Raw genomic sequence first — 26,699 nt, 5'->3', positions numbered from 1 at the left:
ACACACACACGGGGACAGTGAGGGGCACACACACGGGGACAGTGAGGGACACACACACGGGGACAGTGAGGGACACACACACGGGGACAGTGAGGGACACACACACGGGGACAGTGAGGGACACACACACGGGGACAGTGAGGGGCACACACACACGGGGACAGTGAGGGGCACACACACACGGGGACAGTGAGGGGCACACACACACGGGGACAGTGAGGGGCACACACACACGGGGACAGTGAGGGGCACACACACACGGGGACAGTGAGGGGCACACACACACGGGGACAGTGAGGGGCACACACACACGGGGACAGTGAGGGGCACACACACACGGGGACAGTGAGGGGCACACACACACGGGGACAGTGAGGGGCACACACACGGGGACAGTGAGGGGCACACACACGGGGACAGTGAGGGGCACACACACAGGGACAGTGAGGGGCACACACACAGGGACAGTGGGGAGCACACACACAGGGACAGTGGGGAGCACACACACGGGGCAGTGAGGGGCACACACACACACGGGGACAGTGAGGGGCACACACACACGGGGACAGTGAGGGGCACACACACACACACGGGGACAGTGAGGGGCACACACACACACGGGGACAGTGAGGGGCACACACACACACGGGGACAGTGAGGGTCACACACACACGGGGACAGTGAGGGGCACACACACACGGGGACAGTGAGGGGCACACACACAGGGACAGTGAGGGGCACACACACACGTGGACAGTGAGGGGCACACACACACACATGGACAGTGAGGGGCACACACACACACGGGGACAGTGAGGGGCACACACACACGGGGACAGTGAGAGGCCACGGGCTTGGAGAAGCGATCCCCCTCCCTGCACTGAGAAGAGCCGTGGAGTCCGGTCCCCGGCCTGCTGGGAGGAGGAGATGGAGCTTCTCATTACCTCCCGGGCAAAAAGCTGAGCAGCGGCGGGTACTAGAGTCGCTGCGCTGATATTTATTAAAAAAACATTGCTTGTCAGAAACGACAGGGGGGACAGGGGGGGCACGTGTCCGAGTAACCCTCCCCCCACCCTAAATCCACCGTCCCGGCAGAGAAACTAATGGTAGTCAAGTCTCTGCACCCGCTCCTAGGTTCCCTGCACTAAATTGTAAAAAAGACATGGCGGCACCCCCGTGACAGCGCCGCGGCACCCCTGGGAGCCGCGGCGCACAGTTTGGGAACCACTGCAGGGGATTGCTTTTGGGGGCCCCCAAGCCCAAGGGGGGGGGGGGGGACTGCAGCAGCACCGCTTGGAGCAGAAATAGACTGCTGCGGAGGGAGACTAGAGCGGTGCCTTGGTGGGAAGTGCATGGGACTGCTTTCAATAAAGACAAAATAAGAGAAGGGTACTTACACAGACTTCTGCGCACACTTCTCCTCTCCTCAGCCGACCTTCCTCTGTCTGCTGCAGTCTGCACGACCTCCTCTGCGCCCGTTATATAAACTCCAATTGGGTGCGTAAAGTTTCCCGCTCCTGTCTCGAGCGCAGAACATTGATTGCCTGTCTGTGTACTCCCCCTGCTGGCGGCTATGTACTGCGCATGCGCAACAAGTTGGAGCTCCTATCTCTATAATGGGGCACGTTTCACTAAATTATAAAAAAACTGTACCTATCTGAAAATCCTCAACCCCAAAAGGCACTCCACTGGGACAATATCTACCTAATAAAACAAATCCCAAGTCTCAATTGTTCCCCTACCCCGAGTTATGCCTTCCCAAAAAACCCCTCATAGACTAACATGGGTGACAAAGTGTCATTTCTGAAGTCTCAGAAAAAAACTGGCAGTTGGAAGTTTAGATCGCTCCCAATTGCTCATTTTTTAATATTTCGCCCTGAAATTTGGCACGCAGCACCGGTTGACGATTCTACGCGTACCTGCCAAATTTCAGCTCAGTACGCCCAGTCACTTTTGAGGTGCAGTCCCTCAAACACCATGCCCCCATCCGAAAAGTTCCCTATGGGAAAAATCCGTTCGTTGGATTCAGCCTTAATATAAGGGCACTACCGTGCCCTTATAATATATATATATAACGAAATTAGTGGTATTTGTAGCGCAAAACAAAAAACTAAAAACTCCTTCAATAAGTGTCACTGAATCCTTAAAGTCCAGAAAAAACAACTCTGTACTTCCTTATGCACTCTCCCTCCGTTTCAGGGTGGCAGCACTCCTCCAATGGGTCTCTGTTCTTTAAACCCTTTTTAAGTAATCTGGAAAACAAGAGTGAGATGTGCGCCTCCTAGTGCAATACGTCAATGTTCGTACTCTTCCCTCCACCACATAGAGGGAGACTGACAGCACCCCAAAAATTTAAGGAGTACCGTTGATGGTGGTAATCCACCACTGTTTCTTTCGCACAATTCAGCAATGAGTATCCACTGTTAGCCAGGACAAAACTCTGCTCAAATACTGGGATTCTTTTTTTTCTTCCTCAAAAGAACATGTATGGGAGATAGGAGCAAAAACAGAAAACGGAAACAATAGTGTAATAAAGTTTTACACCATTTTTATTCCCAACACAATAAAATCTCCGTACAATAAAATAATTTCTTTTTAGCTTATCTGATATGATGAAGTCAGTCCATCACCAAAAGTACCAGAACCAGTCACCTCGACGCGTTTCGTCCTTGCCCTTCCGGCTGGACTTCCTCAGGAGTATGACTGTTTCACTCCATAACCTTGCTTAAATAGGTTGCATTCAACCCATTTCCTGTTTCAAAATTCCCGCCAAAATCGCGGGTACACACTTCCGGGATAAACTCCTTTTGGAACGCAAATGTAATGTCCGGAAGTCCCGATGGAACGCAAAGGACTTCCGTTTTTTTAGAAAACTTCACTGGGGAGGGGGTAACGGGTTTTTACGGTCACAATGCCAGTCCGAAACCCCTCCTACCCTAAAAAAATGTCATAAAAGTACAATACATCAAGTAAAGTGCAAACAGTGCAAAAAAACAATGCAGAGAGAGAAGCAAGGAATAATAAGCATTAGAAAATGTTAAACAGGACCAGTATGATATAAAACATCTCTAAAATCCATATAAATAGCAGCAAACCGTGAACTTTCTCATAAGAATGGAGCCAATTCATAATTATCATTTAGGCCATTCGGTACCAGAGTGCCCAATTGATGTATCCAGTACATTTCACGTCTTGACAATAAATTTTCCCTATCCCCCCCTCTGGGGCCAAGGGTGACGTGTTCTAATACTTTAAATGTAAAATCATCTGTACTGCTATTATGGTATCTTTTAAAATGTCTAGGGATGGTATGACTCTCAACCTTATTTCGTATTCCTCTAATGTGTTCCTGCATTCTGATTTTCAAGTTTCGTTTAGTCTTCCCTACATACTTGAGGCCACAACTGCACTCAAGCATGTAGACCACCCAACAGGTATTACAATTGACCAGACTTTTTAATTTATACAATTGTGTGCCACTAAAATTTTTAAAAAAATTTCCATCTGGATGTGCAAATTGGCAAATATTGCACTTATTACATTTATAAAATCCTGTTGCTTTAGCCCAGGGATTGGTGGCTACGGTCTTTCTTTTTGTCAAAAGACTTGGCGCTAAATTGTCTTTGAGATTTTTCGCTTTCTTAAAAACAATGTCTGGTCTTGGTGGAAGAATTTTTGTCAGAACTGGGTCTGTATGCAGGATATCCCAATGTTTAGTTAGGATTCTCCTAACATTTTGCTCTTGATCATTAAAAGTGGTTATAAAATTGATCCTATCTTCCCTCACGACTTTATTTTTGTATCGTAATAAATCTTTTCGATCCATTTGTTTCACCTTTTTCATCGACTCTTCCAGGATGGTTTCTGGGTATTCTCTCTCTTTAAAACGGTTTTTGTATATCTCTATTTGTCTCTCACAGTCCGGTTCTTCTGTGCAGTTTCTTTTTATCCTCGAAAACTGTGAGAGGGGGGTATTCGTTTTCCATTGCCTTTTATGGTTACTTTTAAAATGAACATAAGAGTTGGCATCCACTGTTTTGATAAAATTCTTTGTAATAATTCGATTTCCCTGGCTGCTTAAAATCAGATCCAAATACTCCACTGAGTCTTCACTTATTGTGTAAGTAAACGACAAATTGTATTCATTATCCTCCAAAGTCTTCATAAAACTCTCAAACTCTTCTTTGGTACCATTCCATATCATGAGGATGTCGTCTATATATCTTTTAAAAAGTATAATTTGGTTAAAAAAGGGGTTATTATGAAAAATATTTCTCAGCTCCCAACTTCCCATGTGCAAATTGGCGAAGCTGGGAGCAAACACAGTCCCCATGGCTGTTCCCCATATTTGTAGGTAAAACAATTCTAAAAATTTAAAATAATTATGAGTTAAAATGAATCTGATTAAAACGCCAATAAATTCTCTATGATCATTTTCCAAGTCCTGATCCAGTCTCAAAAATTCCATGCATGATTCTATGCCCTTTTCATGGTCAATAGACGTATAAAGTGATTGCACGTCTATTGTCACCCATAGATAATTCTCCTGCCATGATACTTCCTCTAAAACCTGTAAAATTGCTGTGGTATCTTTAATATAAGACTTTAAAGTGGGAATATACTTCTTTAAAAACACTTCCACATATTCTGAAAGGCCGGATGTCAAGGAATCAATACCTGCGACGATGGGTCTTCCCGGGGGGTTGGTAAGACCCTTATGGATTTTTGGTAAAAAATAATAATAAAATACCGGTATGACCGGATGGTTTTTAATTAAATACTGATATTCATTTTTATCAATAATTTTTCGATGCAGGGCATTCACCAGGATAGGTCGAAGATCTTCTACAAAATCCACTGTTGGGTCCTTTGATAATTGACGATACGACTTTATGTCCCCTAACAGTCTATGTGCCTCCTGCTCATAATCCTTTCTGTTCATTAGGACCAAACCTCCCCCTTTGTCCACACTCTTCAGTACCAGCTCGGTATTGTTCCTTAAATTCTTTAGAGATTGTTTCTCAAAATTAGTTAAATTTGTATGTTTATGTTTTTTTACATCAATCCCCTCCAGGTCTTTTTTCACTAGTTCATAGAACAAATCAATCTGGGTACTTCTTGATTCTAGTGGATAGAATTTTGAACTTGGTTTCAGGCCCGATTTTGACCGTGCCACTTCATCTCCCCCTTCCGGGGTCTCCTTTTTTGAAAAATGCCGTTTCAGCGTTAGCTTCCTCACGAATTTATTCAAATCCGTAAATACCTCAAACTGGTTGATATTTGAACTGGGTGCAAAGGACAATCCTTTCTTTAATAATTTTATTTCCATATCTGTTAATTTGTGTTCTGACAAATTGAATATTCCTCCTTCCCCCATCTTATGTTCTTGTGGTTGATTCAACTTTTTATGTTTCTCCTTTTCTTGTATTCGCTTAAACTTCCCCCCTCTTGTTCCTCGTTTTCTGCGAGTCTTCTTTTTAGAGGTGATGCTCTGTTCACCACCTCCTTCACCGCTTGTATTCTCATTTGAGGTTTCTCTGAGGCTGCTTTGGATAAAAAACCCTCTGATTCTTGAGTCTCCTCTCCCCTATTCAAAGCCGAAAATCTATTCCTTGTTTCAATATTGAATCTTCTGGGTGTATTATTTTGACCTCTATTCCATTTCCCTTGTGGGACATTTCTCCATTCCCTGTACTGTCTTTGCCTTGAGACATCCCTCCTTTCCATATTTCCCTGTAGTCTTCCGTTCCATTTCTTTATCTTATTTGTTTCGTAGTCATGTTTATCCCTTTTGTGTTTCTTCTCCTTGGTATTTATGACTTCAGTTTCAATTATCTCCAATTTTTTCACTAAAACTGTTTCATTTACTTTGTAGTCTTCACTGTTTTTGTGTTCCTCCATCTCTGTTTCCTTAATTTTAAGTTCTTTTTCCAGATCCAAGAGGTCCCTACTTTTTTCCTCTATGATCAAACTCATTAGTCTCATAGAGCAATCATGTAGGGTCTTATCCCACTGTGCTAGAAAGGTCTCATTTTTACTTACAAAAGTGGGCTCCTTATGGATTCTCAGGCCTCTCGGTATTCTGTCTGTTTTTATGTACTGCTCTAAACTGGCAATATCCCACCATGTTCTAATTTCCTTTGCTAATACACGTTCTAAGTCCCAGAATTTATCATCAAGATTTTTTCTATCTGGTTGTATTTCCTCACTATTTTCCCCGAATATTTTTTGACAAATATCCCTCCTTTTGGACATTCCTGGTCTAGACTGGAAGACACTCATACTGAACTTCCTATGGATATTCTTCTATAACGGGAGGTTATTTGAGATGCTGCTTAATACCCAATGTGAACAAATACAAAGACCTATCCTGGTGAATGCCCTGCATCGAAAAATTATTGATAAAAATGAATATCAGTATTTAATTAAAAACCATCCGGTTATACCGGTATTTTATTTTTTACCAAAAATTCCATAAGGGTCTTACCAACCCCCCGGGAAGACCCATCGTCGCAGGTATTGATTCCTTGACATCCGGCCTTTCAGAATATGTGGAAGTGTTTTTAAAGAAGTATGTTCCCACTTTAAAGTCTTATATTAAAGATACCACAGCAATTTTACAGGTTTTAGAGGAAGTATCATGGCAGGAGAATTATCTATGGGTGACAATAGACGTGCAATCACTTTATACGTCTATTGACCATGAAAAGGGCATAGAATCATGCATGGAATTTTTGAGACTGGATCAGGACTTGGAAAATGATCATAGAGAATTTATTGGCGTTTTAATCAGATTCATTTTAACTTATAATTATTTTAAATTTTTAGAATTGTTTTACCTACAAATATGGGGAACAGCCATGGGGACTGTGTTTGCTCCCAGCTTCGCCAATTTGCACATGGGAAGTTGGGAGCTGAGAAATATTTTTCATAATAACCCCTTTTTTAACCAAATTATACTTTTTAAAAGATATATAGACGACATCCTCATGATATGGAACGGTACCAAAGAAGAGTTTGAGAGTTTTATGAAGACTTTGGAGGATAATGAATACAATTTGTCGTTTACTTACACAATAAGTGAAGACTCAGTGGAGTATTTGGATCTGATTTTAAGCAGCCAGGGAAATCGAATTATTACAAAGAATTTTATCAAAACAGTGGATGCCAACTCTTATGTTCATTTTAAAAGTAACCATAAAAGGCAATGGAAAACGAATACTCCCCTCTCACAGTTTTCGAGGATAAAAAGAAACTGCACAGAAGAACCGGACTGTGAGAGACAAATAGAGATATACAAAAACCGTTTTAAAGAGAGAGAATACCCAGAAACCATCCTGGAAGAGTCGATGAAAAAGGTGAAACAAATGGATCGAAAAGATTTATTACGATACAAAAATAAAGTCGTGAGGGAAGATAGGATCAATTTTATAACCACTTTTAATGATCAAGAGCAAAATGTTAGGAGAATCCTAACTAAACATTGGGATATCCTGCATACAGACCCAGTTCTGACAAAAATTCTTCCACCAAGACCAGACATTGTTTTTAAGAAAGCGAAAAATCTCAAAGACAATTTAGCGCCAAGTCTTTTGACAAAAAGAAAGACCGTAGCCACCAATCCCTGGGCTAAAGCAACAGGATTTTATAAATGTAATAAGTGCAATATTTGCCAATTTGCACATCCAGATGGAAAAAATTTTAAAAATTTTAGTGGCACACAATTGTATAAATTAAAAAGTCTGGTCAATTGTAATACCTGTTGGGTGGTCTACATGCTTGAGTGCAGTTGTGGCCTCAAGTATGTAGGGAAGACTAAACGAAACTTGAAAATCAGAATGCAGGAACACATTAGAGGAATACGAAAAAAGGTTGAGAGTCATACCATCCCTAGACATTTTAAAAGATACCATAATAGCAGTACAGATGATTTTACATTTAAAGTATTAGAACACGTCACCCTTGGCCCCAGAGGGGGGGATAGGGAAAATTTATTGTCAAGACGTGAAATGTACTGGATACATCAATTGGGCACTCTGGTACCGAATGGCCTAAATGATAATTATGAATTGGCTCCATTCTTATGAGAAAGTTCACGGTTTGCTGCTATTTATATGGATTTTAGAGATGTTTTATATCATACTGGTCCTGTTTAACATTTTCTAATGCTTATTATTCCTTGCTTCTCTCTCTGCATTGTTTTTTTTGCACTGTTTGCACTTTACTTGATGTATTGTACTTTTATGACATTTTTTTAGGGTAGGAGGGGTTTCGGACTGGCATTGTGACCGTAAAAACCCGTTACCCCCTCCCCACCCCACCCCCACCCCCTCCCCCATGTTTTATATTGGTTATTGATATAAGTTTTTAGGTGATATAATCTTTTTTGTTAGAGAAAAGGACATCCTTTTTCCGCTCACCAAAAAGAGTTTTTGTACTGTTTTAAAAGTTAATGCCGGTTTGTAAATACAACGTAGACATCCGGCAACTGTGAGGAATGTTTACATGTAACTATGGTGACGTAAATCACCGAGGGAGAAACAGACGTGCATTCTGACTACCACAAGTGTATACGTGGTAACCATGGCGACGGACGTCACCATGGGGAGATAGCCGCGCACTCCGGAGAAGCGTGCGTTGTCAGGGACGCGGAAGTGAGTAGCCGTGGTATGACACTCACCCGCGCCGAGGAAAATATGACAGCCGGCTAAGTTTAGAAGTGGGCATAGGTAGGAGACATTGATGTACATATGGACTAAACGCGATTGGTGATATTTGATGTATTAAGATTGTATATTTTCATAGTGAAGTTTTCTAAAAAACCGGAAGTCCTTTGCGTTCCATCGGGACTTCCGGACATTACATTTGCGTTCCAAAAGGAGTTTATCCCGGAAGTGTGTACCCGCGATTTTGGCGGGAATTTTGAAACAGGAAATGGGTTGAATGCAACCTATTTAAGCAAGGTTATGGAGTGAAACAGTCATACTCCTGAGGAAGTCCAGCCGGAAGGGCAAGGACGAAACGCGTCGAGGTGACTGGTTCTGGTACTTTTGGTGATGGACTGACTTCATCATATCAGATAAGCTAAAAAGAAATTATTTTATTGTACGGAGATTTTATTGTGTTGGGAATAAAAATGGTGTAAAACTTTATTACACTATTGTTTCCGTTTTCTGTTTTTGCTCCTATCTCCCATACATGTTCTTTTGAGGAAGAAAAAAAAGAATCCCAGTATTTGAGCAGAGTTTTGTCCTGGCTAACAGTGGATACTCATTGCTGAATTGTGCGAAAGAAACAGTGGTGGATTACCACCATCAACGGTACTCCTTAAATTTTTGGGGTGCTGTCAGTCTCCCTCTATGTGGTGGAGGGAAGAGTACGAACATTGACGTATTGCACTAGGAGGCGCACATCTCACTCTTGTTTTCCATATATATATATATATATATATATATATATATATATATATATATATATATATATATATATATATATATATATATATGTACAATCCCTCGGTTCTATAATTTTTTGAAAACTTATAATTTATGAAAACCTGTATTACTATGATATTACTATGGTATGGTCATTATTGTTATCAATATTGATTTTTGAATTTTATTGATTGTATATATGTATCCTACACCTTTAGGTTTAACCCCTGATGAAGTCTCCTATGAGACAAAACTTGTTGGTTATTGTTTCTTACATGAGCATCATTTATTAAGGCTACTGTTAAAGATCAAGAAGAGACTGTTCGTATTAAAGGGTTATTTGCATTATTGATTTTATGGACTGTTTGCTGAAAATAAATTCCTTTGGATAATTATTACATTTGTATTTTTAATTACATCTGTACACATGTTACTTACACAAAATATACCTGTGTCATAAATAAGGGCACTTTTTTCACTATTGTTGTGATATTTCTGTATTGGTCACACTAGTAGGAAGGCTAGTGATACTAGCAGCCCCCTTTATTCACATAATTTACAGTGCATATTTGGTGGTATTTTATATATATATATATATATATATATATATATATATATATATATATGTGTGTGAAAAAGGTAAAAAAGACCCTTATTTGCACTAGTGAAAAGAAGCAGCACTCTATAATTCCTCCCTGTTAGTGAAGGAAAGGGAAAAGAATGAAATAGAAATGGGTATAGAGTGCGCTAATTAGCCACCACCTTCAAAGTGTAACCCTTACGCAATATATGTTCAATGTAAAAAAACTTTTTATTAAAATTTTAAATACAGAAATCAGACATGGCATTCCAGTTTCTTATTTCAAGGTGGAGAAAGACCCGATGCGTTTCGTCGTGAAAGACTTCATCAGGGATGCCGTTACCACTATGTCAACCGTAGGGATCAAACTGTTGTGGACAGGTATTATGTGTTGTCACTCTTTTAGAAGTATACAGAATCAAAAGATATATATATTTTTTTTTTCCCAGCGATCTCTAGACACAATCTCTGGTGTCAGATTGCACAAATATGATGTTAAACCTCTCTCAGGGTCCTCTATCTCTTGCAAGGAAGAAAAGATTCTACTTTCCTTCCTTGCAAGAGATAGAGGACCCTGAGAGAGGTATGTCCTGAAGACGGGCTTGGCCCGAAAGGCCGTAGGCACTAGTAAAACTCAGTTTTTTTTGCACAAGACCTGTCTGGAGTGACGTTCCTCATTTGACTGCTATATAAATATATATATATATATATATGGAGAACAGACTCTTGTTTCGCGCCACCAACTTAGTAGTTACTACGTTTGGGCTGTCGTACTTACAAGGACCCCTGTTGGATGGGGACAAAGAGAATGTGGATGGCAGTTGTAAGTTGGCGCCCTTTTTTTTAGACCTTAGTGATTGGGTCTATACAGCCTTTTGACAAATTTCAAAGCAATAATAGTAAAGTCCAAAATGTATAAACATTTATTAAAAAGTCTCTTGTTCCACAATTCAGTGGTGATTGTTTCAGACCATAAAAAGTTCAGTAGTATATTTCACAATAGCAAACGCGTTGGGATCGTTTATTTGCTATTGTGAAATATACTACTGAACTTTTTATGGTCTGAAACAAGAGACTTTTTAATAAATGTTTATACATTTTGGACTTTACTTTTATTGCTTTGAAATTTGTCAAAAGGCTGTATAGACCCAAAACTAAAGGTCTAAAAAAAAGGGCGCCAACTTACAACTGCCATCAATATATATATATATATATATAAAACGACAACTTGGAGAGGCACTCCTTAATCAATTCAATACCGGTGCACATCCAATGCTCCATTGCTGGGGCGCTAAATACACAAACATCCATGGCAGCACACGATCAATAACAGAATTCACATAGGCTGTAACGTGAAGTCAACGTTTCGAAGCTCTTTAATTCGGCTGAATTAAAGAGCTTTGAAATGTTGACTTCACGTTACAGCCTATGTGAATTCTGTTATTGATTGTGTGCTGCCATGGATGTCTGTGTATATATACATGGACGTCCTGCTGCACTCAAGGCAAGAAGATGGAAGTAGAACTATCTCTTGACAAGAGATATGGTAAACATCTGAAATGTTAGAATAAACAGAATTCGTTCTACTTCTGTCTTCTTGCCTGGAGTGCAGCGCATCATTGACTGTATCCAGCAGGTTCCTTAATCCTCTTTGCAGATACACCCTATTGTCTGTACATTGAAGTGCTGGCTTGTAATATATCTGTCTATCTAGCTATATAGAAGGTAACAAGCAAGCAGCGGCACAACGTTTCGGGGACCAGCCACTTTGTCAAGGTGCAGGTGAAAAAAACTACTGTGTGCCGCTGCTTGCTTGTTATCTTCTATAAACTATATCCAGAAGGCGCCGATGCAGTTGTATACAGAGGTGAAGTGCCAGGCCGCTACAAACTTCTATCTAGCTATATATATATATATATATATATATATATATATATATATATATATATATATACATTGTAGGGGCTCTGCACACACTAAATTAACTGATAATAAATAGTGGAGATTTGGTTCATGAATTGATCAATGCATTTAAGCCTGCAGCCCCCCTCAAGGGACCCCACTGTTCTGCAGGTCCTAACACTATCGCTGAAAATGGCTACAATACACATAGCTATCACATCAATGTTTGATTCCAGGCATGCTATCTGGTCTGAAGCTCACAGCACACTTTGCTTTTATAGGTGGACAGCTACCAACACACCTGTCACTAATCATCTAGGGAAATGGTTAACATAAGCTATGGAATCTTAGTTAAAACCTGGTGCATGAGAGAATGTGACCACAATAAGACTAATTTAAAAAATTAAACTAATAAACAATATATACACTTAACATCGGCACTCACCTTTTCTAGTTTTGGGGTGCCCTATGGCTTGTGACCACATTGTTTAAACAGACATTGTAGGGGCTCTGCACACACTAAATTAACTGATAATAAATAGTGGAGATTTGGTTCATGAATTGATCAATGCATTTAAGCCTGCAGCCCCCTTCAAGAGACCCCACTGTTCTGCAGGTCCTAACACTATCGCTGAAAATGGCTACAATACACATAGCTATCACATCAATGTTTGATTCCAGGCATGCTATCTGGTCTGAAGCTCACAGCACACTTTGCTTTTATAGGTGAGCAGCTACCACCACACCTGTCACTAATCATCTAGGAAAATGGTTAACATAAGCTATGGAATCTTAGTTAAAAACAGGGTGCAGAGCCCCTACAATGTCTATATATATATATATATATATATATATATATATATATATATATATATATATATATATATGTAACTAAGATTCCGTAGCTTATGTTAACCATTTCCCTAGATGATTAGTGACAGGTGTGGTGGTAGCTGCTCACCTATAAAAGCAAAGTGTGCTGTGAGCTTCAGACCAGATAGCATGCCTGGAATCAAACATTGATGTGATAGCTATGTGTATTGTAGCCATTTTCAGCGAAAGTGTTAGGACCTGCAGAACAGTGGGGTCTCTTGAAGGGGGCTGCAGGCTTAAATGCATTGATCAATTCATGAACCAAATCTCCACTATTTATTATCAGTTAATTTAGTGTGTGCAGAGCCCCTACAATGCCTGTTTAAACAATGTGGTCACAAGCCATAGGGCACCCCAAAACTAGGAAAGGTGAGTGCCGATGTTGTGTATATAATATATATATATATATATATATATATATATATATATATATATATATTAGAGATGAGCGGGTCCGGATCCCCGAGATCCGACAGATCCGAATATCGGGGATCCGGGCCAGATCCGAGCCGGCTCGGGTGTTCCCGCCTGAATTCCGGACCAATAACGAGGCCGAACGTCATCATCGCGCTGTCGGATTCTCGCGGGAGCGGGATCTTATAAAAGACGCACGCGCGCCCGCCATCTTCACTCCAATCTTGGAGAGGGAAGAGGGTGGTTGGGAAGCTCCGTGTGCTCCGTGCTGTGCTCTGTGCCATGTGCTCCGTGACCTGACCTGTGCCCTCACTGCCCTGTGCTGTGCTCCGTGCCATGTGCTCCGTGCTGTGCTCCGTGACCTGCCCTCACTGCCCTGTGCTGTGCTCCGTGCCATGTGCTCCGTGCTGTGCTGTGCCCTGTGTTGTAGACTTGTGGCCTGAGCCCTGTAGTGTGATTTAACTAACTAGGTGCTGCAGTGCTCACACGCAGGGGCTGCAGTGTCCACTGTCCAGGGGCTGTCCTGTGGCCCGTGCCCTGATGTGATTTATTTAGCCCTAAGCCCTGTGTTGTGATTTATTTTATTTAGCCCTGAACCCTGTGTTTTTTTTTGTGATTTAACTAACTCAGTGCTGCAGTGCTCACACACAGGGCTGCAGTGCTGCTGAGTAGTACACTGTGTACAGGGGCAGCATTAATACAAGGGGCTGTGTCCAGTGTGACGGCCTATATCTTATCCATTGTCCAGTGTCACAAGTCACTCACGACATATATCCTGTGTCCTGTCCTGTGTGACGACTGACGACATATCCTGTGTCCAGTGTGACGACATATATCCTGTGTCGTGCTGCAGTGCTCACACGCAGGGGCTGCAGTGCTGCTGAGTAGTACACTGTGTACAGGGGCAGCATTAATACAAGGGGCTGTGTCCAGTGTGACGGCCTATATCTTATCCAGTGTCACAAGTCACTCACGACATATATCCTGTGTCCTGTGTGACGACTGACGACATATCCTGTGTCCAGTGTGACGACATATATCCTGTGTCCAGTGTGAAGACATATATCCTGTGTCGTGCTGCAGTGCTCACACGCAGGGGCTGCAGTGTCCACTGTCCAGGGGCTGTCCTGTGGCCCGTGCCCTGATGTGATTTATTTAGCCCTAAGCCCTGTGTTTAGCCCTGAACCCTTTGTTTTTTTTGTGATTTAACTAACTAACTCAGTGCTGCAGTGCTCACACACAGGGGCTTCAGTGCTGCTGAGTAGTACACTGTGTACAGGGGCAGCATTAATACAAGGGGCTATGTCCAGTGTGACGGCCTATCTTATCCATTGTCCAGTGTCACAAGTCACTCACGACATATATCCTGTGTCCTGTCCTGTGTGACGACTGACGACATATCCTGTGTCCAGTGTGACGACATATATCCTGTGTCCACTGTGACGACATATATCCATTGTCCAGTGTGACGACATATATCCTGTGTCCAGTGTGACGACATATATCCTGTGTCCAGTGTGACGACATATATCCTGTGTCCAGCGTGACATATATCCATTGTCCAGTGTGACGACATATATCCAGTGTCCAGTGTGACGACATATATCCAGTGTCCAGTGTGACGACATATATCCTGTGTCCAGTGTGACGACATATATCCTGTGTCCAGTGTGACGACATATATCCTGTGTCCAGTGTGACGACATATATCCTGTGTCCAGTGTGACGACATATATCCTGTGTCCAGTGTGACAACATATATCCTGTGTCCAGCGTGACATATATCCATTGTCCAGTGTGACGACATATATCCTGTGTCCAGTGTGACGACATATATCCTGTGTCCAGTGTGACGACATATATCCTGTGTCCAGTGTGACGACATATATCCTGTGTCCAGCGTGACATATATCCATTGTCCAGTGTGACGACATATATCCTGTATCCAGTGTGACGACATATATCCAGTGTCCAGTGTGACGACATATATCCTGTGTCCAGTGTGACGACATATATCCTGTGTCGTGCTGCAGTGCTCACACGCAGGGGCTGCAGTGCTGCTGAGTAGTACACTGTGTACAGGGGCAGCATTAATACAAGGGGCTGTGTCCAGTGTGACGGCCTATATCTTATCCAGTGTCACAAGTCACTCACGACATATATCCTGTGTCCTGTCCTGTGTGACGACTGACGACATATCCTGTGTCCAGTGTGACGACATATCCTGTGTCCAGTGTGACGACATATATCCTGTGTCCACTGTGACGACATATATCCATTGTCCAGTGTGACGACATATATCCTGTGTCCAGTGTGACGACATATATCCTGTGTCCAGCGTGACATATATCCATTGTCCAGTGTGACGACATATATCCTGTGTCCAGTGTGACGACATATATCCTGTGTCCAGTGTGACGACATATATCCTGTGTCCAGTGTGACGACATATATCCTGTGTCCAGTGTGACGACATATATCCTGTGTCCAGTGTGACGACATATATCCAGTGTCCAGTGTGACGACATATATCCAGTGTCCAGTGTGACGACATATATCCAGTGTCCAGTGTGACGACATATATCCTGTGTCCAGTGTGACGACATATATCCTGTGTCCAGTGTGACGACATATATCCTGTGTCCAGTGTGACGACATATATCCTGTGTCCAGCGTGACATATATCCATTGTCCAGTGTGACGACATATATCCTGTGTCCAGTGTGACGACATATATCCAGTGTCCAGTGTGACGACATAAATCCAGTGTCCAGTGTGACGACATATATCCTGTGTAATGGGCTGTGTCGTGCTGCATTGTCCAGTGACCAGGGGCAGTGTCCAGTGTCACAGGCTGTGTCCAGTGTAAAAAATCAGAAAAATAAAAAAAAGTATTAAAAAATTTTTTGGGGGGGAGGATGATGGAGGAGGAAATAGTGGGAGATCAGCAACCTGATAGAACTTCTGAAGCTGCTACCACCAGTCAGATTCATGATGGCAAGGCCGATGGTCAAAGGCCTAGAGGCCATGTAAAAGCAAAGCAGAAATCAAATTTTACAATGGTCCATAAAAAAAAAATTAAGTCACGTGCGGAGAAAAATAAAATTGGCAATATGCCGTTCACCACACACAGTGGGAAGGAAAGGCTACGGCCTTGGCCTTTGTTTCTGACTGATGGTACAGCGTCTCAGAAGAATGATGGTAGCCCTTCTGCTACTACAAAAAAAAGAATGAAAGTTTTTAAGACAAAGGCGAGTTCACAAATGTCACAAATCCCAGAGGAGAGTCTAAGTGTGTCCGTGGATGCCATATGTGAGCCGGACCTTTCAAATACTGTTTGTGAAGAGGAGGTTCATTCCACCATTTGCATGCCCTCTGCAAGTGTGTGCAAGAGCATCCCCAGTCAAGATTTTGACCTGGTTATTGAGGATGCTTCTGAGGAATTGGATGTGGATTCTGTTGGTGAAGCTGGCACACAGAGGGATGCGGATGATGACGATGTTGGGGATGATGTTGTTTGTTTTAAGGCACCGACGGAGACAGTTGTTGTCCGGGGTGTGGAAAAGCCCATTGTCATGCCAGGGCAAAAGACCAAAAAATCCACCTCGTATGTATGGAATTATTTCTACCCAAATCCGGACAACAACTGTCAAGCCGTGTGTAGCGTTTGCAAAGCTATTGTAAGTAGAGGTAAGGACGTGCAGCACCTTGGGACCTCCTCACTGTTACGGCATTTGCAGCGCATCCATCAGAAGTTTTTGTCAAAAGAAACTGTGAACAAACATGTAGCAGCCCGCCCAGCGTCACCGTCCTGCTCCCCTTTCTCTGTTAAATCCAAGGTCCTGCAATCTCCTCAAACAACTGCATCATCCCCATCCTCAGAGATTATGGGATTGGGAAGTAGTCCTGCACCCAATGTCATGATCGTGACTGAATCCTCTCCTATCCTGGATTCCTCAGAAGCATCCTTATCAGGTACACCTGTTGCTTCTGCTGCTGCTGGTGCTGCTGCTGCTGCTTCAAGGAAAGGGACCAGGAATGCTAGTCCTAATCACTTAGCCAAGCAACTGACTGTAAGTCAATCCTTTGAAAGGTGGATGAAGTATGCCAGCAGTCACCCCGTTGCACAGCGTATTACTGACGCAATAACAACTATGTTGGTAATAGACGTGCGTCCAGTATCCGCAATTAATTCTGTGGGTTTTACCCAGTTGCTAGAGATCCTGTGTCCCCGTTACCAAATTCCATCTAGGTTCCACTTCTCCAGGAAGGCAATACCCAGGCTGTACACGGACATTAAAAAAAGCGTTGTTACTGTCCTTAAAAATGCCTCTGTACCCACTGTCCACTTAACCACGGATATGTGGACAAGCGGAACAGGGCAAACAAAAGACTACATGTCTGTGACTGCTCACTGGGTGGATGTATTGCCTTCAGCAGCAGCACCAACAGCAGCAGCAGCAACATCATCTCCCATTGCTATTCAGAGGCAGGCTACACTGTGTATCACCGGTTTCAGTAAAAGGCACACAGCGGAAAACCTCCTAGAAAAACTACGGGAAGTCATTGCGCAATGGCTTACCCCACTTGGACTCTCCTCGGGATTTGTGGTATCCGACAATGCCACCAATATTGTGAGTGCATTACATGTGGGCGAATTCCAACATGTCCCATGTTTTGCTCACACAGTAAATTTGGTGGTGCACCATTTCTTGAAAAAGGACAGGGGTGTTCAAGAGATGTTGTCCGTTGTTCGGAAAATTTGTGGACATTTTCGCCATTCTGCAAGTGCGTGCAGGAGATTGCAAGACTTGCAAGAAAAGCTAAATTTGCCCTGCCATCAGCTGAAGCAAGAGGTGGTCACGAGGTGGAATTCCACCCTCTATATGCTTCAGCGGATGGAGGAGCAGCAAAAGGCCATCCAAAGCTACACCTCGACCTATGACATAGGGAGAGGAACGGGAATGCACCTGAGCCAAGCTCAGTGGAGAATAATTTCCGTGGTGTGCAAGATCCTGCAGCCCTTTGAGGCTGCTACACGCGAAGTTAGTTCTGACACTGCCAGCTTGAGCCAGGTCATTCCCTTGATAGGTCTTTTGCAGAAGCAGTTGGAGAAATTGTAGGAGGAGTTGAAGTACACTGATTCTGCTAGATATGTTGGGCTAGTGGATCACGCCATTAGTTCCCTTTGCAACGATCCAAGGGTCGCGGATGTCTTACAATCAGATCTTTACATTTTGGGGACAATGCTGGATCCTAGGTTTAAGTCTTACATCGTGTCTTTGTTACCAATGGGAACAAATCTGCAGAGGTGCAAAGACCTCTTGGTCCAAAAATTGTCAGCTGAAGCGGAACGTGGCAGGCGCACAACTTCTCCTTCAATTTCTACCACAGGGGTTGCGAGGAAAAGGCTCAATTTTCCTAAAAGACCGACTGCTATTCAGTCCGGAAATCTATTTGACATCTGGTCCGGACTGAAGGAGCTTCCTAGCATCATGGACACGTCGACTGCCACAGACTATGATGCTATCACCATTGAAAGAATGATGGGTGGTGTCTTTCTCCACATCATCTATTATGGATGAAAATATGTCCTCATGGACATCCATGGTCTTATCCCTTCCTATCGTACTTCTTTTTGGATAGGATGTCCCGGATGGATGGATGGCTGGGTGGCAGGGCCCTAGCAAATCTTTTTCTTGCACCTCTTTCTGCGTCATTTGTTGGCTCTTTGTAGCGTCATAAATTTTTAAATCTTTGATGGATGAATGGTGGGGAGATGGGTGGTGTCTTTCTCCACATCATCTATTATGGATGAAAATATGTCCTCATGGACATCCATGGTCTTATCCCTTCCTATCGTACTTTTTGGATAGGATGTCCCGGATGGATGGATGGCTGGGTGGCAGGGCCCCAGCAAATCTTTTTCTTGCACCTCTTTCTGCGTCATTTGTTGGCTCTTTGTAGCGTCATAAATTTTTAAATCTTTGATGGATGAATGGTGGGGAGATGGGTGATTCGCTCTCCACCCCATCCATAATGGATGAAAACATGTCCTCAGGGACATCCATGGTCTTATTCATTCCTAGACCGAGTGCGTGGCTTCGGGAGGAACACACGTGATTTGGTGAAGTGGTGAGGGAGGTAAGGGAAAACACACCTAGCCAGCCAGCTCAAACAAATTAACCTTAGCGGTGAATTGGGTGACAGATGTAGCAGACTAATTGACCCTACTACATAGATAGCGGTCTATAAGGGTAGACCTATATAGGGATCTCCTAACCTGGGGTCCTAGAGAGGTGGAGGCCACCAATTACCCCACCCCTGCCACCAATTACCCCACCCCCCTCCACCCATTAGGTGATGGATGAGGAGGCAACTGGTAATGCTCCCAGCGTTCAGAAACCACGTGACCTCACGCCAGATAGGGGTCTTGTTAGATATTAAACTGATATAATCAGATACTACCTTGCAGACTAAATAAGTGCTGCACGAAACGCCCACTGCTCCTTGGCTGAACATGAGGAAGAGTGCTCAATCAAGCCAAACAGGGGTTTTGGTACTTGATTGGATCTTCTACCAGAGGAGCGCAGCTACTAGTATAGCTTTGAACGAAGATCGGTCCTTCTCTATTGGGGAAGAATAGATGTCATCAGTGACATCCAGAGTATATCCTCCTTTTGGGATAGTATGGATGGATTGATAAATGTTTGGGAAGAAGTAGTCCCAACAGCTGCTGATGGTCAGTGTACTAGACCAAGTGCGTGCCTTCGGGAGGAACACATGTAATGTGGTGAAGTGGTGAGGGAGGAAATGGAAAACGTACGCCTAGCCTGTCTGATCAAGTTTGATAAGGAGGTATCTTCACAAACCACGTGACCTCACGCCAGATAGGGGTCTTGTTAGATATTAAACTAATCAAATGTTCTCTTCTCTTGCTAATGGTGTGGAGGTTCTAAAAGAGGAGTGCAGCTACAAGGGGGGGGTATTAAACTGCCACAATGTCTGCCCCTGTAGTGCTGCTCTGCTTCCGACATGTGCCAGGTTGGAAGTGTAAGGTCCACATGTATGTGATGCCCACTGCTGTCGCCTAGCTTAGTCATCCAGCTACATCGGGATAACCTTATGGCCCTACTACAGTAAATGAAAACGATTTTGTGAGCTGTGAAGTGATCAAAATTGTCTAGAAATGAGTGGAAACTAATGTTATTGAGCTCAATAACACTTTAGGGGCAAAAACAGGCCTGAAAACTATTATTTTAGCAATTTTTAGCATTTTTCCAAATAAATCCAGATCCAAAACCAAAACCCGCAAGGGTGGTTTTGCCAAAACCAATCCAGATCCAAAACACGAAGGGAGATCCAGATCCAAAACCAAAACCCGAAAAAGTGGCCGCCGCACATCTCTAATATATATATATATATATACACACTCCACGTTTGGCCGGCACTCATATAGCCTCAGCGTTTTACTTGCCCGGTGCCCTCCGATAGATCCCCGTCAGCATGGCGGGTACATATGTAAGTCATACATGCACGGCGGCACTCTCAGTCAGAATAATGACAATGACACGGCTGTCTGGTGTCCAACTTTTCAGTGCTGTGTGCACTTTTATCAAGAACAGTGTAACACTGTTCTTGATAAAAGTGCACACAGCACTGAAACGTTGGACACCAGACAGCCGTGTCATTGTCATTATTCTGACTGAGAGTGCCGCCGTGCATGTATGACTTACATATATATATATATATATATATTTTTTATTTTTTTTTTGTGATAAAGAAGCACATACACTGGACTCCAATGAAGTCATTGGTCTTTATTTTCAGTAGCAGGAGACAGTATACCAGGTCAGCTCACAGGCAAGTGTAGGTACTGTACAGACAGTAACACACTGGTAATCACAGTATAATACAGACTCTTCCAAAATGCTCCAGTTGTCTCTAGTGTAGCCCCACACCCTGACCTATCACTTTGGGAGCTAATCCACCATCAAGAGCATTTACCCTCTGCCCTGGAAACACTTATATCAGGTGAACACAGGTGCTGCAGATTACACAACCTTGATTTTGCTATTGCTCCATAACCTCACATTACTCTCATGTGAACTGATGTGGTCTCTGAGACAATATTTTTATTTTAGAATAGTAGAGTTCTCTAGACTCCCAATTAATTAGGTTTTTTGATTCTGCATACTTACGTAACAATGCCATGTGCAATGTCACCAATAAAGATATTAAAAAGCACTGACCCAAGTACAGATCTCTGGGGTACTCCACTGATTACAAAACCCTCCTATGAATGTACTGTACTACAATTCTGTTTTCTATCCTACAACCAAAATCGTATTCATTCAACCATCTTAGTATCCACTTTATTTAACTGTCAGCGGTTTTGAACAGCATGAAAAGCCTTACTAAAGTCTAAATAAGCTATATCTACGTCCCCTCTGTTATCTATTACTTGTCATACTCAAAAAATTCAATAAGGCTTGTTTGACATGATCTCCCCCGAGTAAATTTATGCTGTTTGGGACCCTGTAAATTGCTGGATTTGATATAATCTACAACTTTTTCATCACATTCCCTACTACAGATGGGAGGCTCACTGCTCAGTAGTTGTTTGTGTCTTCCTTGCTTCCACTTTTGTGCAGTGGTACAATGTTTGCTCTTTTCCTGTCCTGGAATTACTTCTGTAGCTAGTGACTGGTTGCTCCTAATTACTCCCGTAGCTAGTGACTATTGTTCTCTTTAATTAGTTTAACAATTCAATTAATTATTAAATGCAATTTATGAATTTTATGTAATTGACAATGGATTATAACAATTACAGTCACTTCAACGTCATATAAATGGGACTATTAAATTAAAGTATTTATAATTCCACTGATGAACATGTTTAGAGTGGGACATACTTCTAGTAACCTACTTAGCAACTCAAGGTGCACTTCCTGTTCCTAGCTTTTGGTAGAATAATAGAGGAGCACCCTGCTGATTAGAGAAAAGATGCTTCACACAATGGTACTCAGATAAATAAGCACTTATTTAATCTTCTGTTATTAGGTGTTTACTGTCCTTTTATATAATGGAACTACTGTACTTTAATATCTCTTGGTAATAATGGTACAGCGCAGGCACATCGCATACTGTAGCATGATCCAATTACTGGATTGCAGCACTTTTTCTACAGTACCGGCAACAAAGGTGGGAGGTATATGATATCAGCACTTTGCAACGCTAACAAAAATCCATGCTTCAATATTAGAAATACACATACACAGCATTACCAAACATGTTTAAACTTACCTACTACCATGAGCAGTGAAAACAGGGCCAGTGTGAGGTATGAACCACTGCTGATCATGTTAGCAAGCATTTTGCATAAAGGATAAGCTAGCAGAGAGGCCCACAACAGCCAGTTCAAGAGAGTCCATGGTCTACGGGGAGGTACAATAGCAGTGTCAGGATAGACTCCTGTTTTATAGTACTCTTCTTGAATAGCATCCTAAGAAAAGAAAAATGAACATATTTACATTCATAAACTGGAGAATGAACATACAATAAAAGGGCAGTCATGTAATGTGTTTTCCTTCTTTTCAGTTTATGTAGGCTCTGGGCAAAACAATGCTCTGGGCGTCTAACCACCCATTCACGTGAACCAATTAAAAAAAAAATCATAAGCTGCCCCTCCTGTGGTCCAGTGCCATCTCTAAATGCTTCCTTATAGTGAATGACTGTTAGCACTCTGATTTGTGAATAGCTCCAGCCATGCCATTCACTTCACTTGCCGCTGTGATTGTGTGACCTATTCAAAGGCCCCTAGAAATGTTGGGCCCTGGGCAGCTGCCCAGTGTGCCTATATGTTAAGTTGTTTATGAATACACATACATTTTTGGAGAGCAAGACAAATAAAAATAATGCCCATGGAATGTGCAGTTTGTATACCTTTGATTATGCAACTGTGCACTTTTATGTTCCACCCACAGCACAACATAGGTGCAAATGAGAGAATAACTAATGTGGAAAATGTAAGGAGGTGCACAAGTCCAGCATCCTATCACTTTAGAACAGGGGTAGCCAACTCCAGTCCTCGAGAGCTACCAACAGTTAACATTTTCCATGTCTCCTCACAGAATTACAAGTGAAGTAATTAGCTCCACCTGTGGATCTTTTAAAATGTGTTAGTCAGTAATGAGTGCACCTGTGTACATGCGAGGTGAGCTGGAAAATGTGAACTGTTGGTAGCTCTCGAGGACTGGATTTGGCTACCACTGATTTAGAACCACCTCTTTCTTTAAACAAACTTTGCTCTTTAGCAAGCTTATTTTTTATTTATTAAATATTTTGCTTGTTTAAATTCTAATATCTTCTAATTTATACATTCCAAGTACATCATTTATTCTATTTGATGCAAGAAAGTTTTTATTCTGAATTGCAAATATTATAATTTTATTAGAATTAAGATATTCCTCACAATGTAGTAGTAGTAGTAGTAGTAGTAGTAGTAGTAGTAGTAGTAGTAGTAGTAGTAATAATAATAAAAAAATAATGATGATGACATTATTGTAGTCAAAAGAGTCATATGTAAAATACTAACTTTTTCCTGGTACAGTTTGTGGAGCCATCTGGCACATTCCTGTTCCTCTTCAGGTATTTCCTCCAATGGAATACGTCTGGAATTTACAAAATGTAAATTTTGGTCAGATATTTAAAATAAATGCAAATTTAAAAGCTTATTTGAAAAGGCTAACTTTACCTTTGACATTAAATAGCACTAAGGTATATATCGTTTGTATATGATTTCTTGTTTCTGTATTGCAATTACAATTTCAAGCAATATTATATGCTATTACTTTCACAATAAATAAAAGCGCAGCCAAATATGTTAAGCAAATTCAATTCAACCAAGATTTTTGAATATACAACTTTCCAGTATTGTTGATCTTCTCCAGGTGTGTTTGTTTCAATGTAGACAGACCCCCCCCCCAAAAAAAAAACCAGAAAATCCATCAAAAAACCCCACACAGGAATAAAGGTATTTAACAAACCGAGACAGGATGCTGGATCTATGTTCAGTTGACCGAAACACCTTGTAGACAAAGTGGAAAGAGCAACAGTGCTCATGGCCACCAGGAGCGGCTTCAGCCCTCATACAGCAACTTCCCCTCCAGAGATGCTAAGCTTAGCACAGGCAGAATTTGGCCATATTGCTGTAAAGGTTCTATTTAAATGATGCTTAGAATCAACAGGGCTTACATCAATCACGCCTTATTGTGTCTAGTGTCTGAGACATTATATTGGTAAGTATGTTGCTGCGGTACACAATGCCATATTTTAGTATTACAAGATTGTATGAGTTGTGTATAAGGAAATTGTTGTCAGTTGTTTGCAACATATTACCATTATTGTTATTATGATTTTACAGCTACAGCATTATCTGGTATTTCATATTAATAAACACACAAAACGCGAATTTTCCGTTGATACGTAGGAAGGCAGAGAAACACGTTATTTGGGCCCCTGGAAGGCTGCTATGAGGTAGTACTACCCCCAAGATCCAATAAAAGGAGACTGGTGACCAGACAGAAACCTGCACTTGCAAGCTGCTCAGTCACCCACTAAGGCATATCGTGCTGATGCCCAGCATGGCAGTGGAGGCACCACCAGGACTAGTCCGGTCAGGAGGACTTATTACTGTGGTAAGCAAGACTACCACTAAAGTCACTCCAATAAAAGAAAGGGAGATGGACTTTTGAAAAAATTTATACATATATAATTTTATTCTTCATATAGGATTGCTGAAATAAATAACTTTCTGGAGAAGTAACACCCTCCATCGATTAATCTTGTATACAACCTCATACCAAGCATAAGGTGGAAGGACATCGATCATACCAAGCCTCACAGATCTTTATATATGAAAAATACTTTTGAAATATTGCATTTATTAAAGGGGATTTTGTGTGTGTGTGTGTGTGTGTGTGTATTTATGAGTCTCTATATAATTATCCTTTTTTATATAAAAAAAGGTACTTGTTTCCTAGCACGGCCACACCGATTTGTATCGGGGTGATCGTGTTGGAAAAATCGCGTCGGTCGCATCGCATGCGACCAAATCGCATGCGATGCGACCAAATCGCATGCGATGCGACCTACGCGATCGACCCGATTTTTACATTGAATCAAATGTGAATAGGGCCCCTGGGACCCTATTTTACATTGGATTCAATGTAAAGTAGTCCCCAGACCCCCAATTTTACCCCCTCAACGGCACCCCACGATTGACGCCAACCCGAAGCGTGGCGAGCGCAGCGAGCCCGTGAGGGGTGGCGGTACGCGTCCTCTGACCATTTTATACCCCTGCTATCCACGTCGGCGTGGAGTTGAGAATATAAAGTGTGGCGAGCGCAGCGAGCCATCGAGCCCGAAGCGTGGCGAGCCCCGCGAGGGGACGCGTATAACTTCACAGGTATACGCGTCCACTCACCACGCTTCGGGCTCGGTGGCGAGCTGCGCTCGCCACACTTTATATTCTCAACTCCACGCCGACGTGGATAGTAGGGGTATGAAAAGGTCGGAGGACGCGCACCGCCGCCCCTCGCGGGCTCGCTGCGCTCGCCACGCTTCGGGTTGGCGTCAATCGTGGGGTGACGCTCACAATGGGGTTGCGTTACTTTTTAACCATGCGTTACTTTTTAACCATGACGGGGCCATATACAATGTGAAATGGGTCATATTGGCCCGACGCGATGCTCCCGATTTCAATGTTAAAAATATTTTAATATTGAAGCCTATGGCAAAATCGCGTCCATCGCGTCGGTCGCATCGCGGGACATGTTAATGCACGCGACTGACGCGATGCTCCGGATTTTGCCTTTGCCGGCAAAATGGACCTGATTTCAAAGGAAATCGGGTCCATCGCGTCCATCGTGTACCTTAACTTTAAGGTACACGATGGACAAGATTGTGGCCGTTCTAGGAAACAAGTACCTAAAAAATATATATGTATTTAAACTGCATGCAATTGCCATGGTCTGTTGATCTCAGCAGCGCCTAGTGGAGAAATGTATTCTAGCCTTGTAAGTGATTCCCCCTTTTAAAAAAAAAAAGTCAAAGTCACTTTGGCCAGCATCCCGCACTGCCGACGAACTCAGGGCGCCATGATATACCGCACGGATGGTGTAATGGCTAGCATTACTGCCTCACAGTGCTGAGGTCATGGGTTCGATTTCCCAACATGGCCCTAACTGTGTGGAGTTTGTATATTCTCCCCGTGCTTGCGTGGGTTTACTCCGGGTACTCCGGTTTCCTTCCACAATCCAAAACTATACAGGTAGATTAATTGGCTTCTGACAAAATTAACCCTAGAATGTCTGTGTGTGTGTATACATGTGGTAGGGAATATAGATTGTAAGCTCTACTGGGGCAGGGACTGATGTGAATGTTCAAATATTCTCTGTAAAGCGCTGCGTAATATGTATGCGCTATATAAGAAA

General features: G+C 42.5%; 1 protein-coding gene across 1 annotated transcript in view; it reads right to left on the bottom strand.

Annotated features, from left to right (window-relative positions):
- The window catches only part of AGPAT4 (1-acylglycerol-3-phosphate O-acyltransferase 4), a 205,190-nt gene that overhangs the window by 50,203 nt on the left and 128,288 nt on the right, over positions 1-26,699 (bottom strand). Inside the window, exons 7-8 of the mRNA XM_083176500.1 lie at positions 23,801-23,876; positions 22,510-22,708 (exon numbers count right to left, since the gene is read on the bottom strand). Coding sequence (XP_083032626.1) covers positions 22,510-22,708; positions 23,801-23,876 — 275 coding nt within the window. The remainder of the gene's footprint in view (positions 1-22,509; positions 22,709-23,800; positions 23,877-26,699) is intronic.

Source organism: Crinia signifera, chromosome 3, assembly GCF_055691185.1.
Source record: "Crinia signifera chromosome 3, ASM5569118v1, whole genome shotgun sequence".
Classification (NCBI taxonomy): domain Eukaryota; kingdom Metazoa; phylum Chordata; class Amphibia; order Anura; family Myobatrachidae; genus Crinia; species Crinia signifera.
The sequence above is the reverse complement of the archived record's forward strand: the minus strand, read 5'-3'. Positions and strand labels throughout refer to the sequence as shown.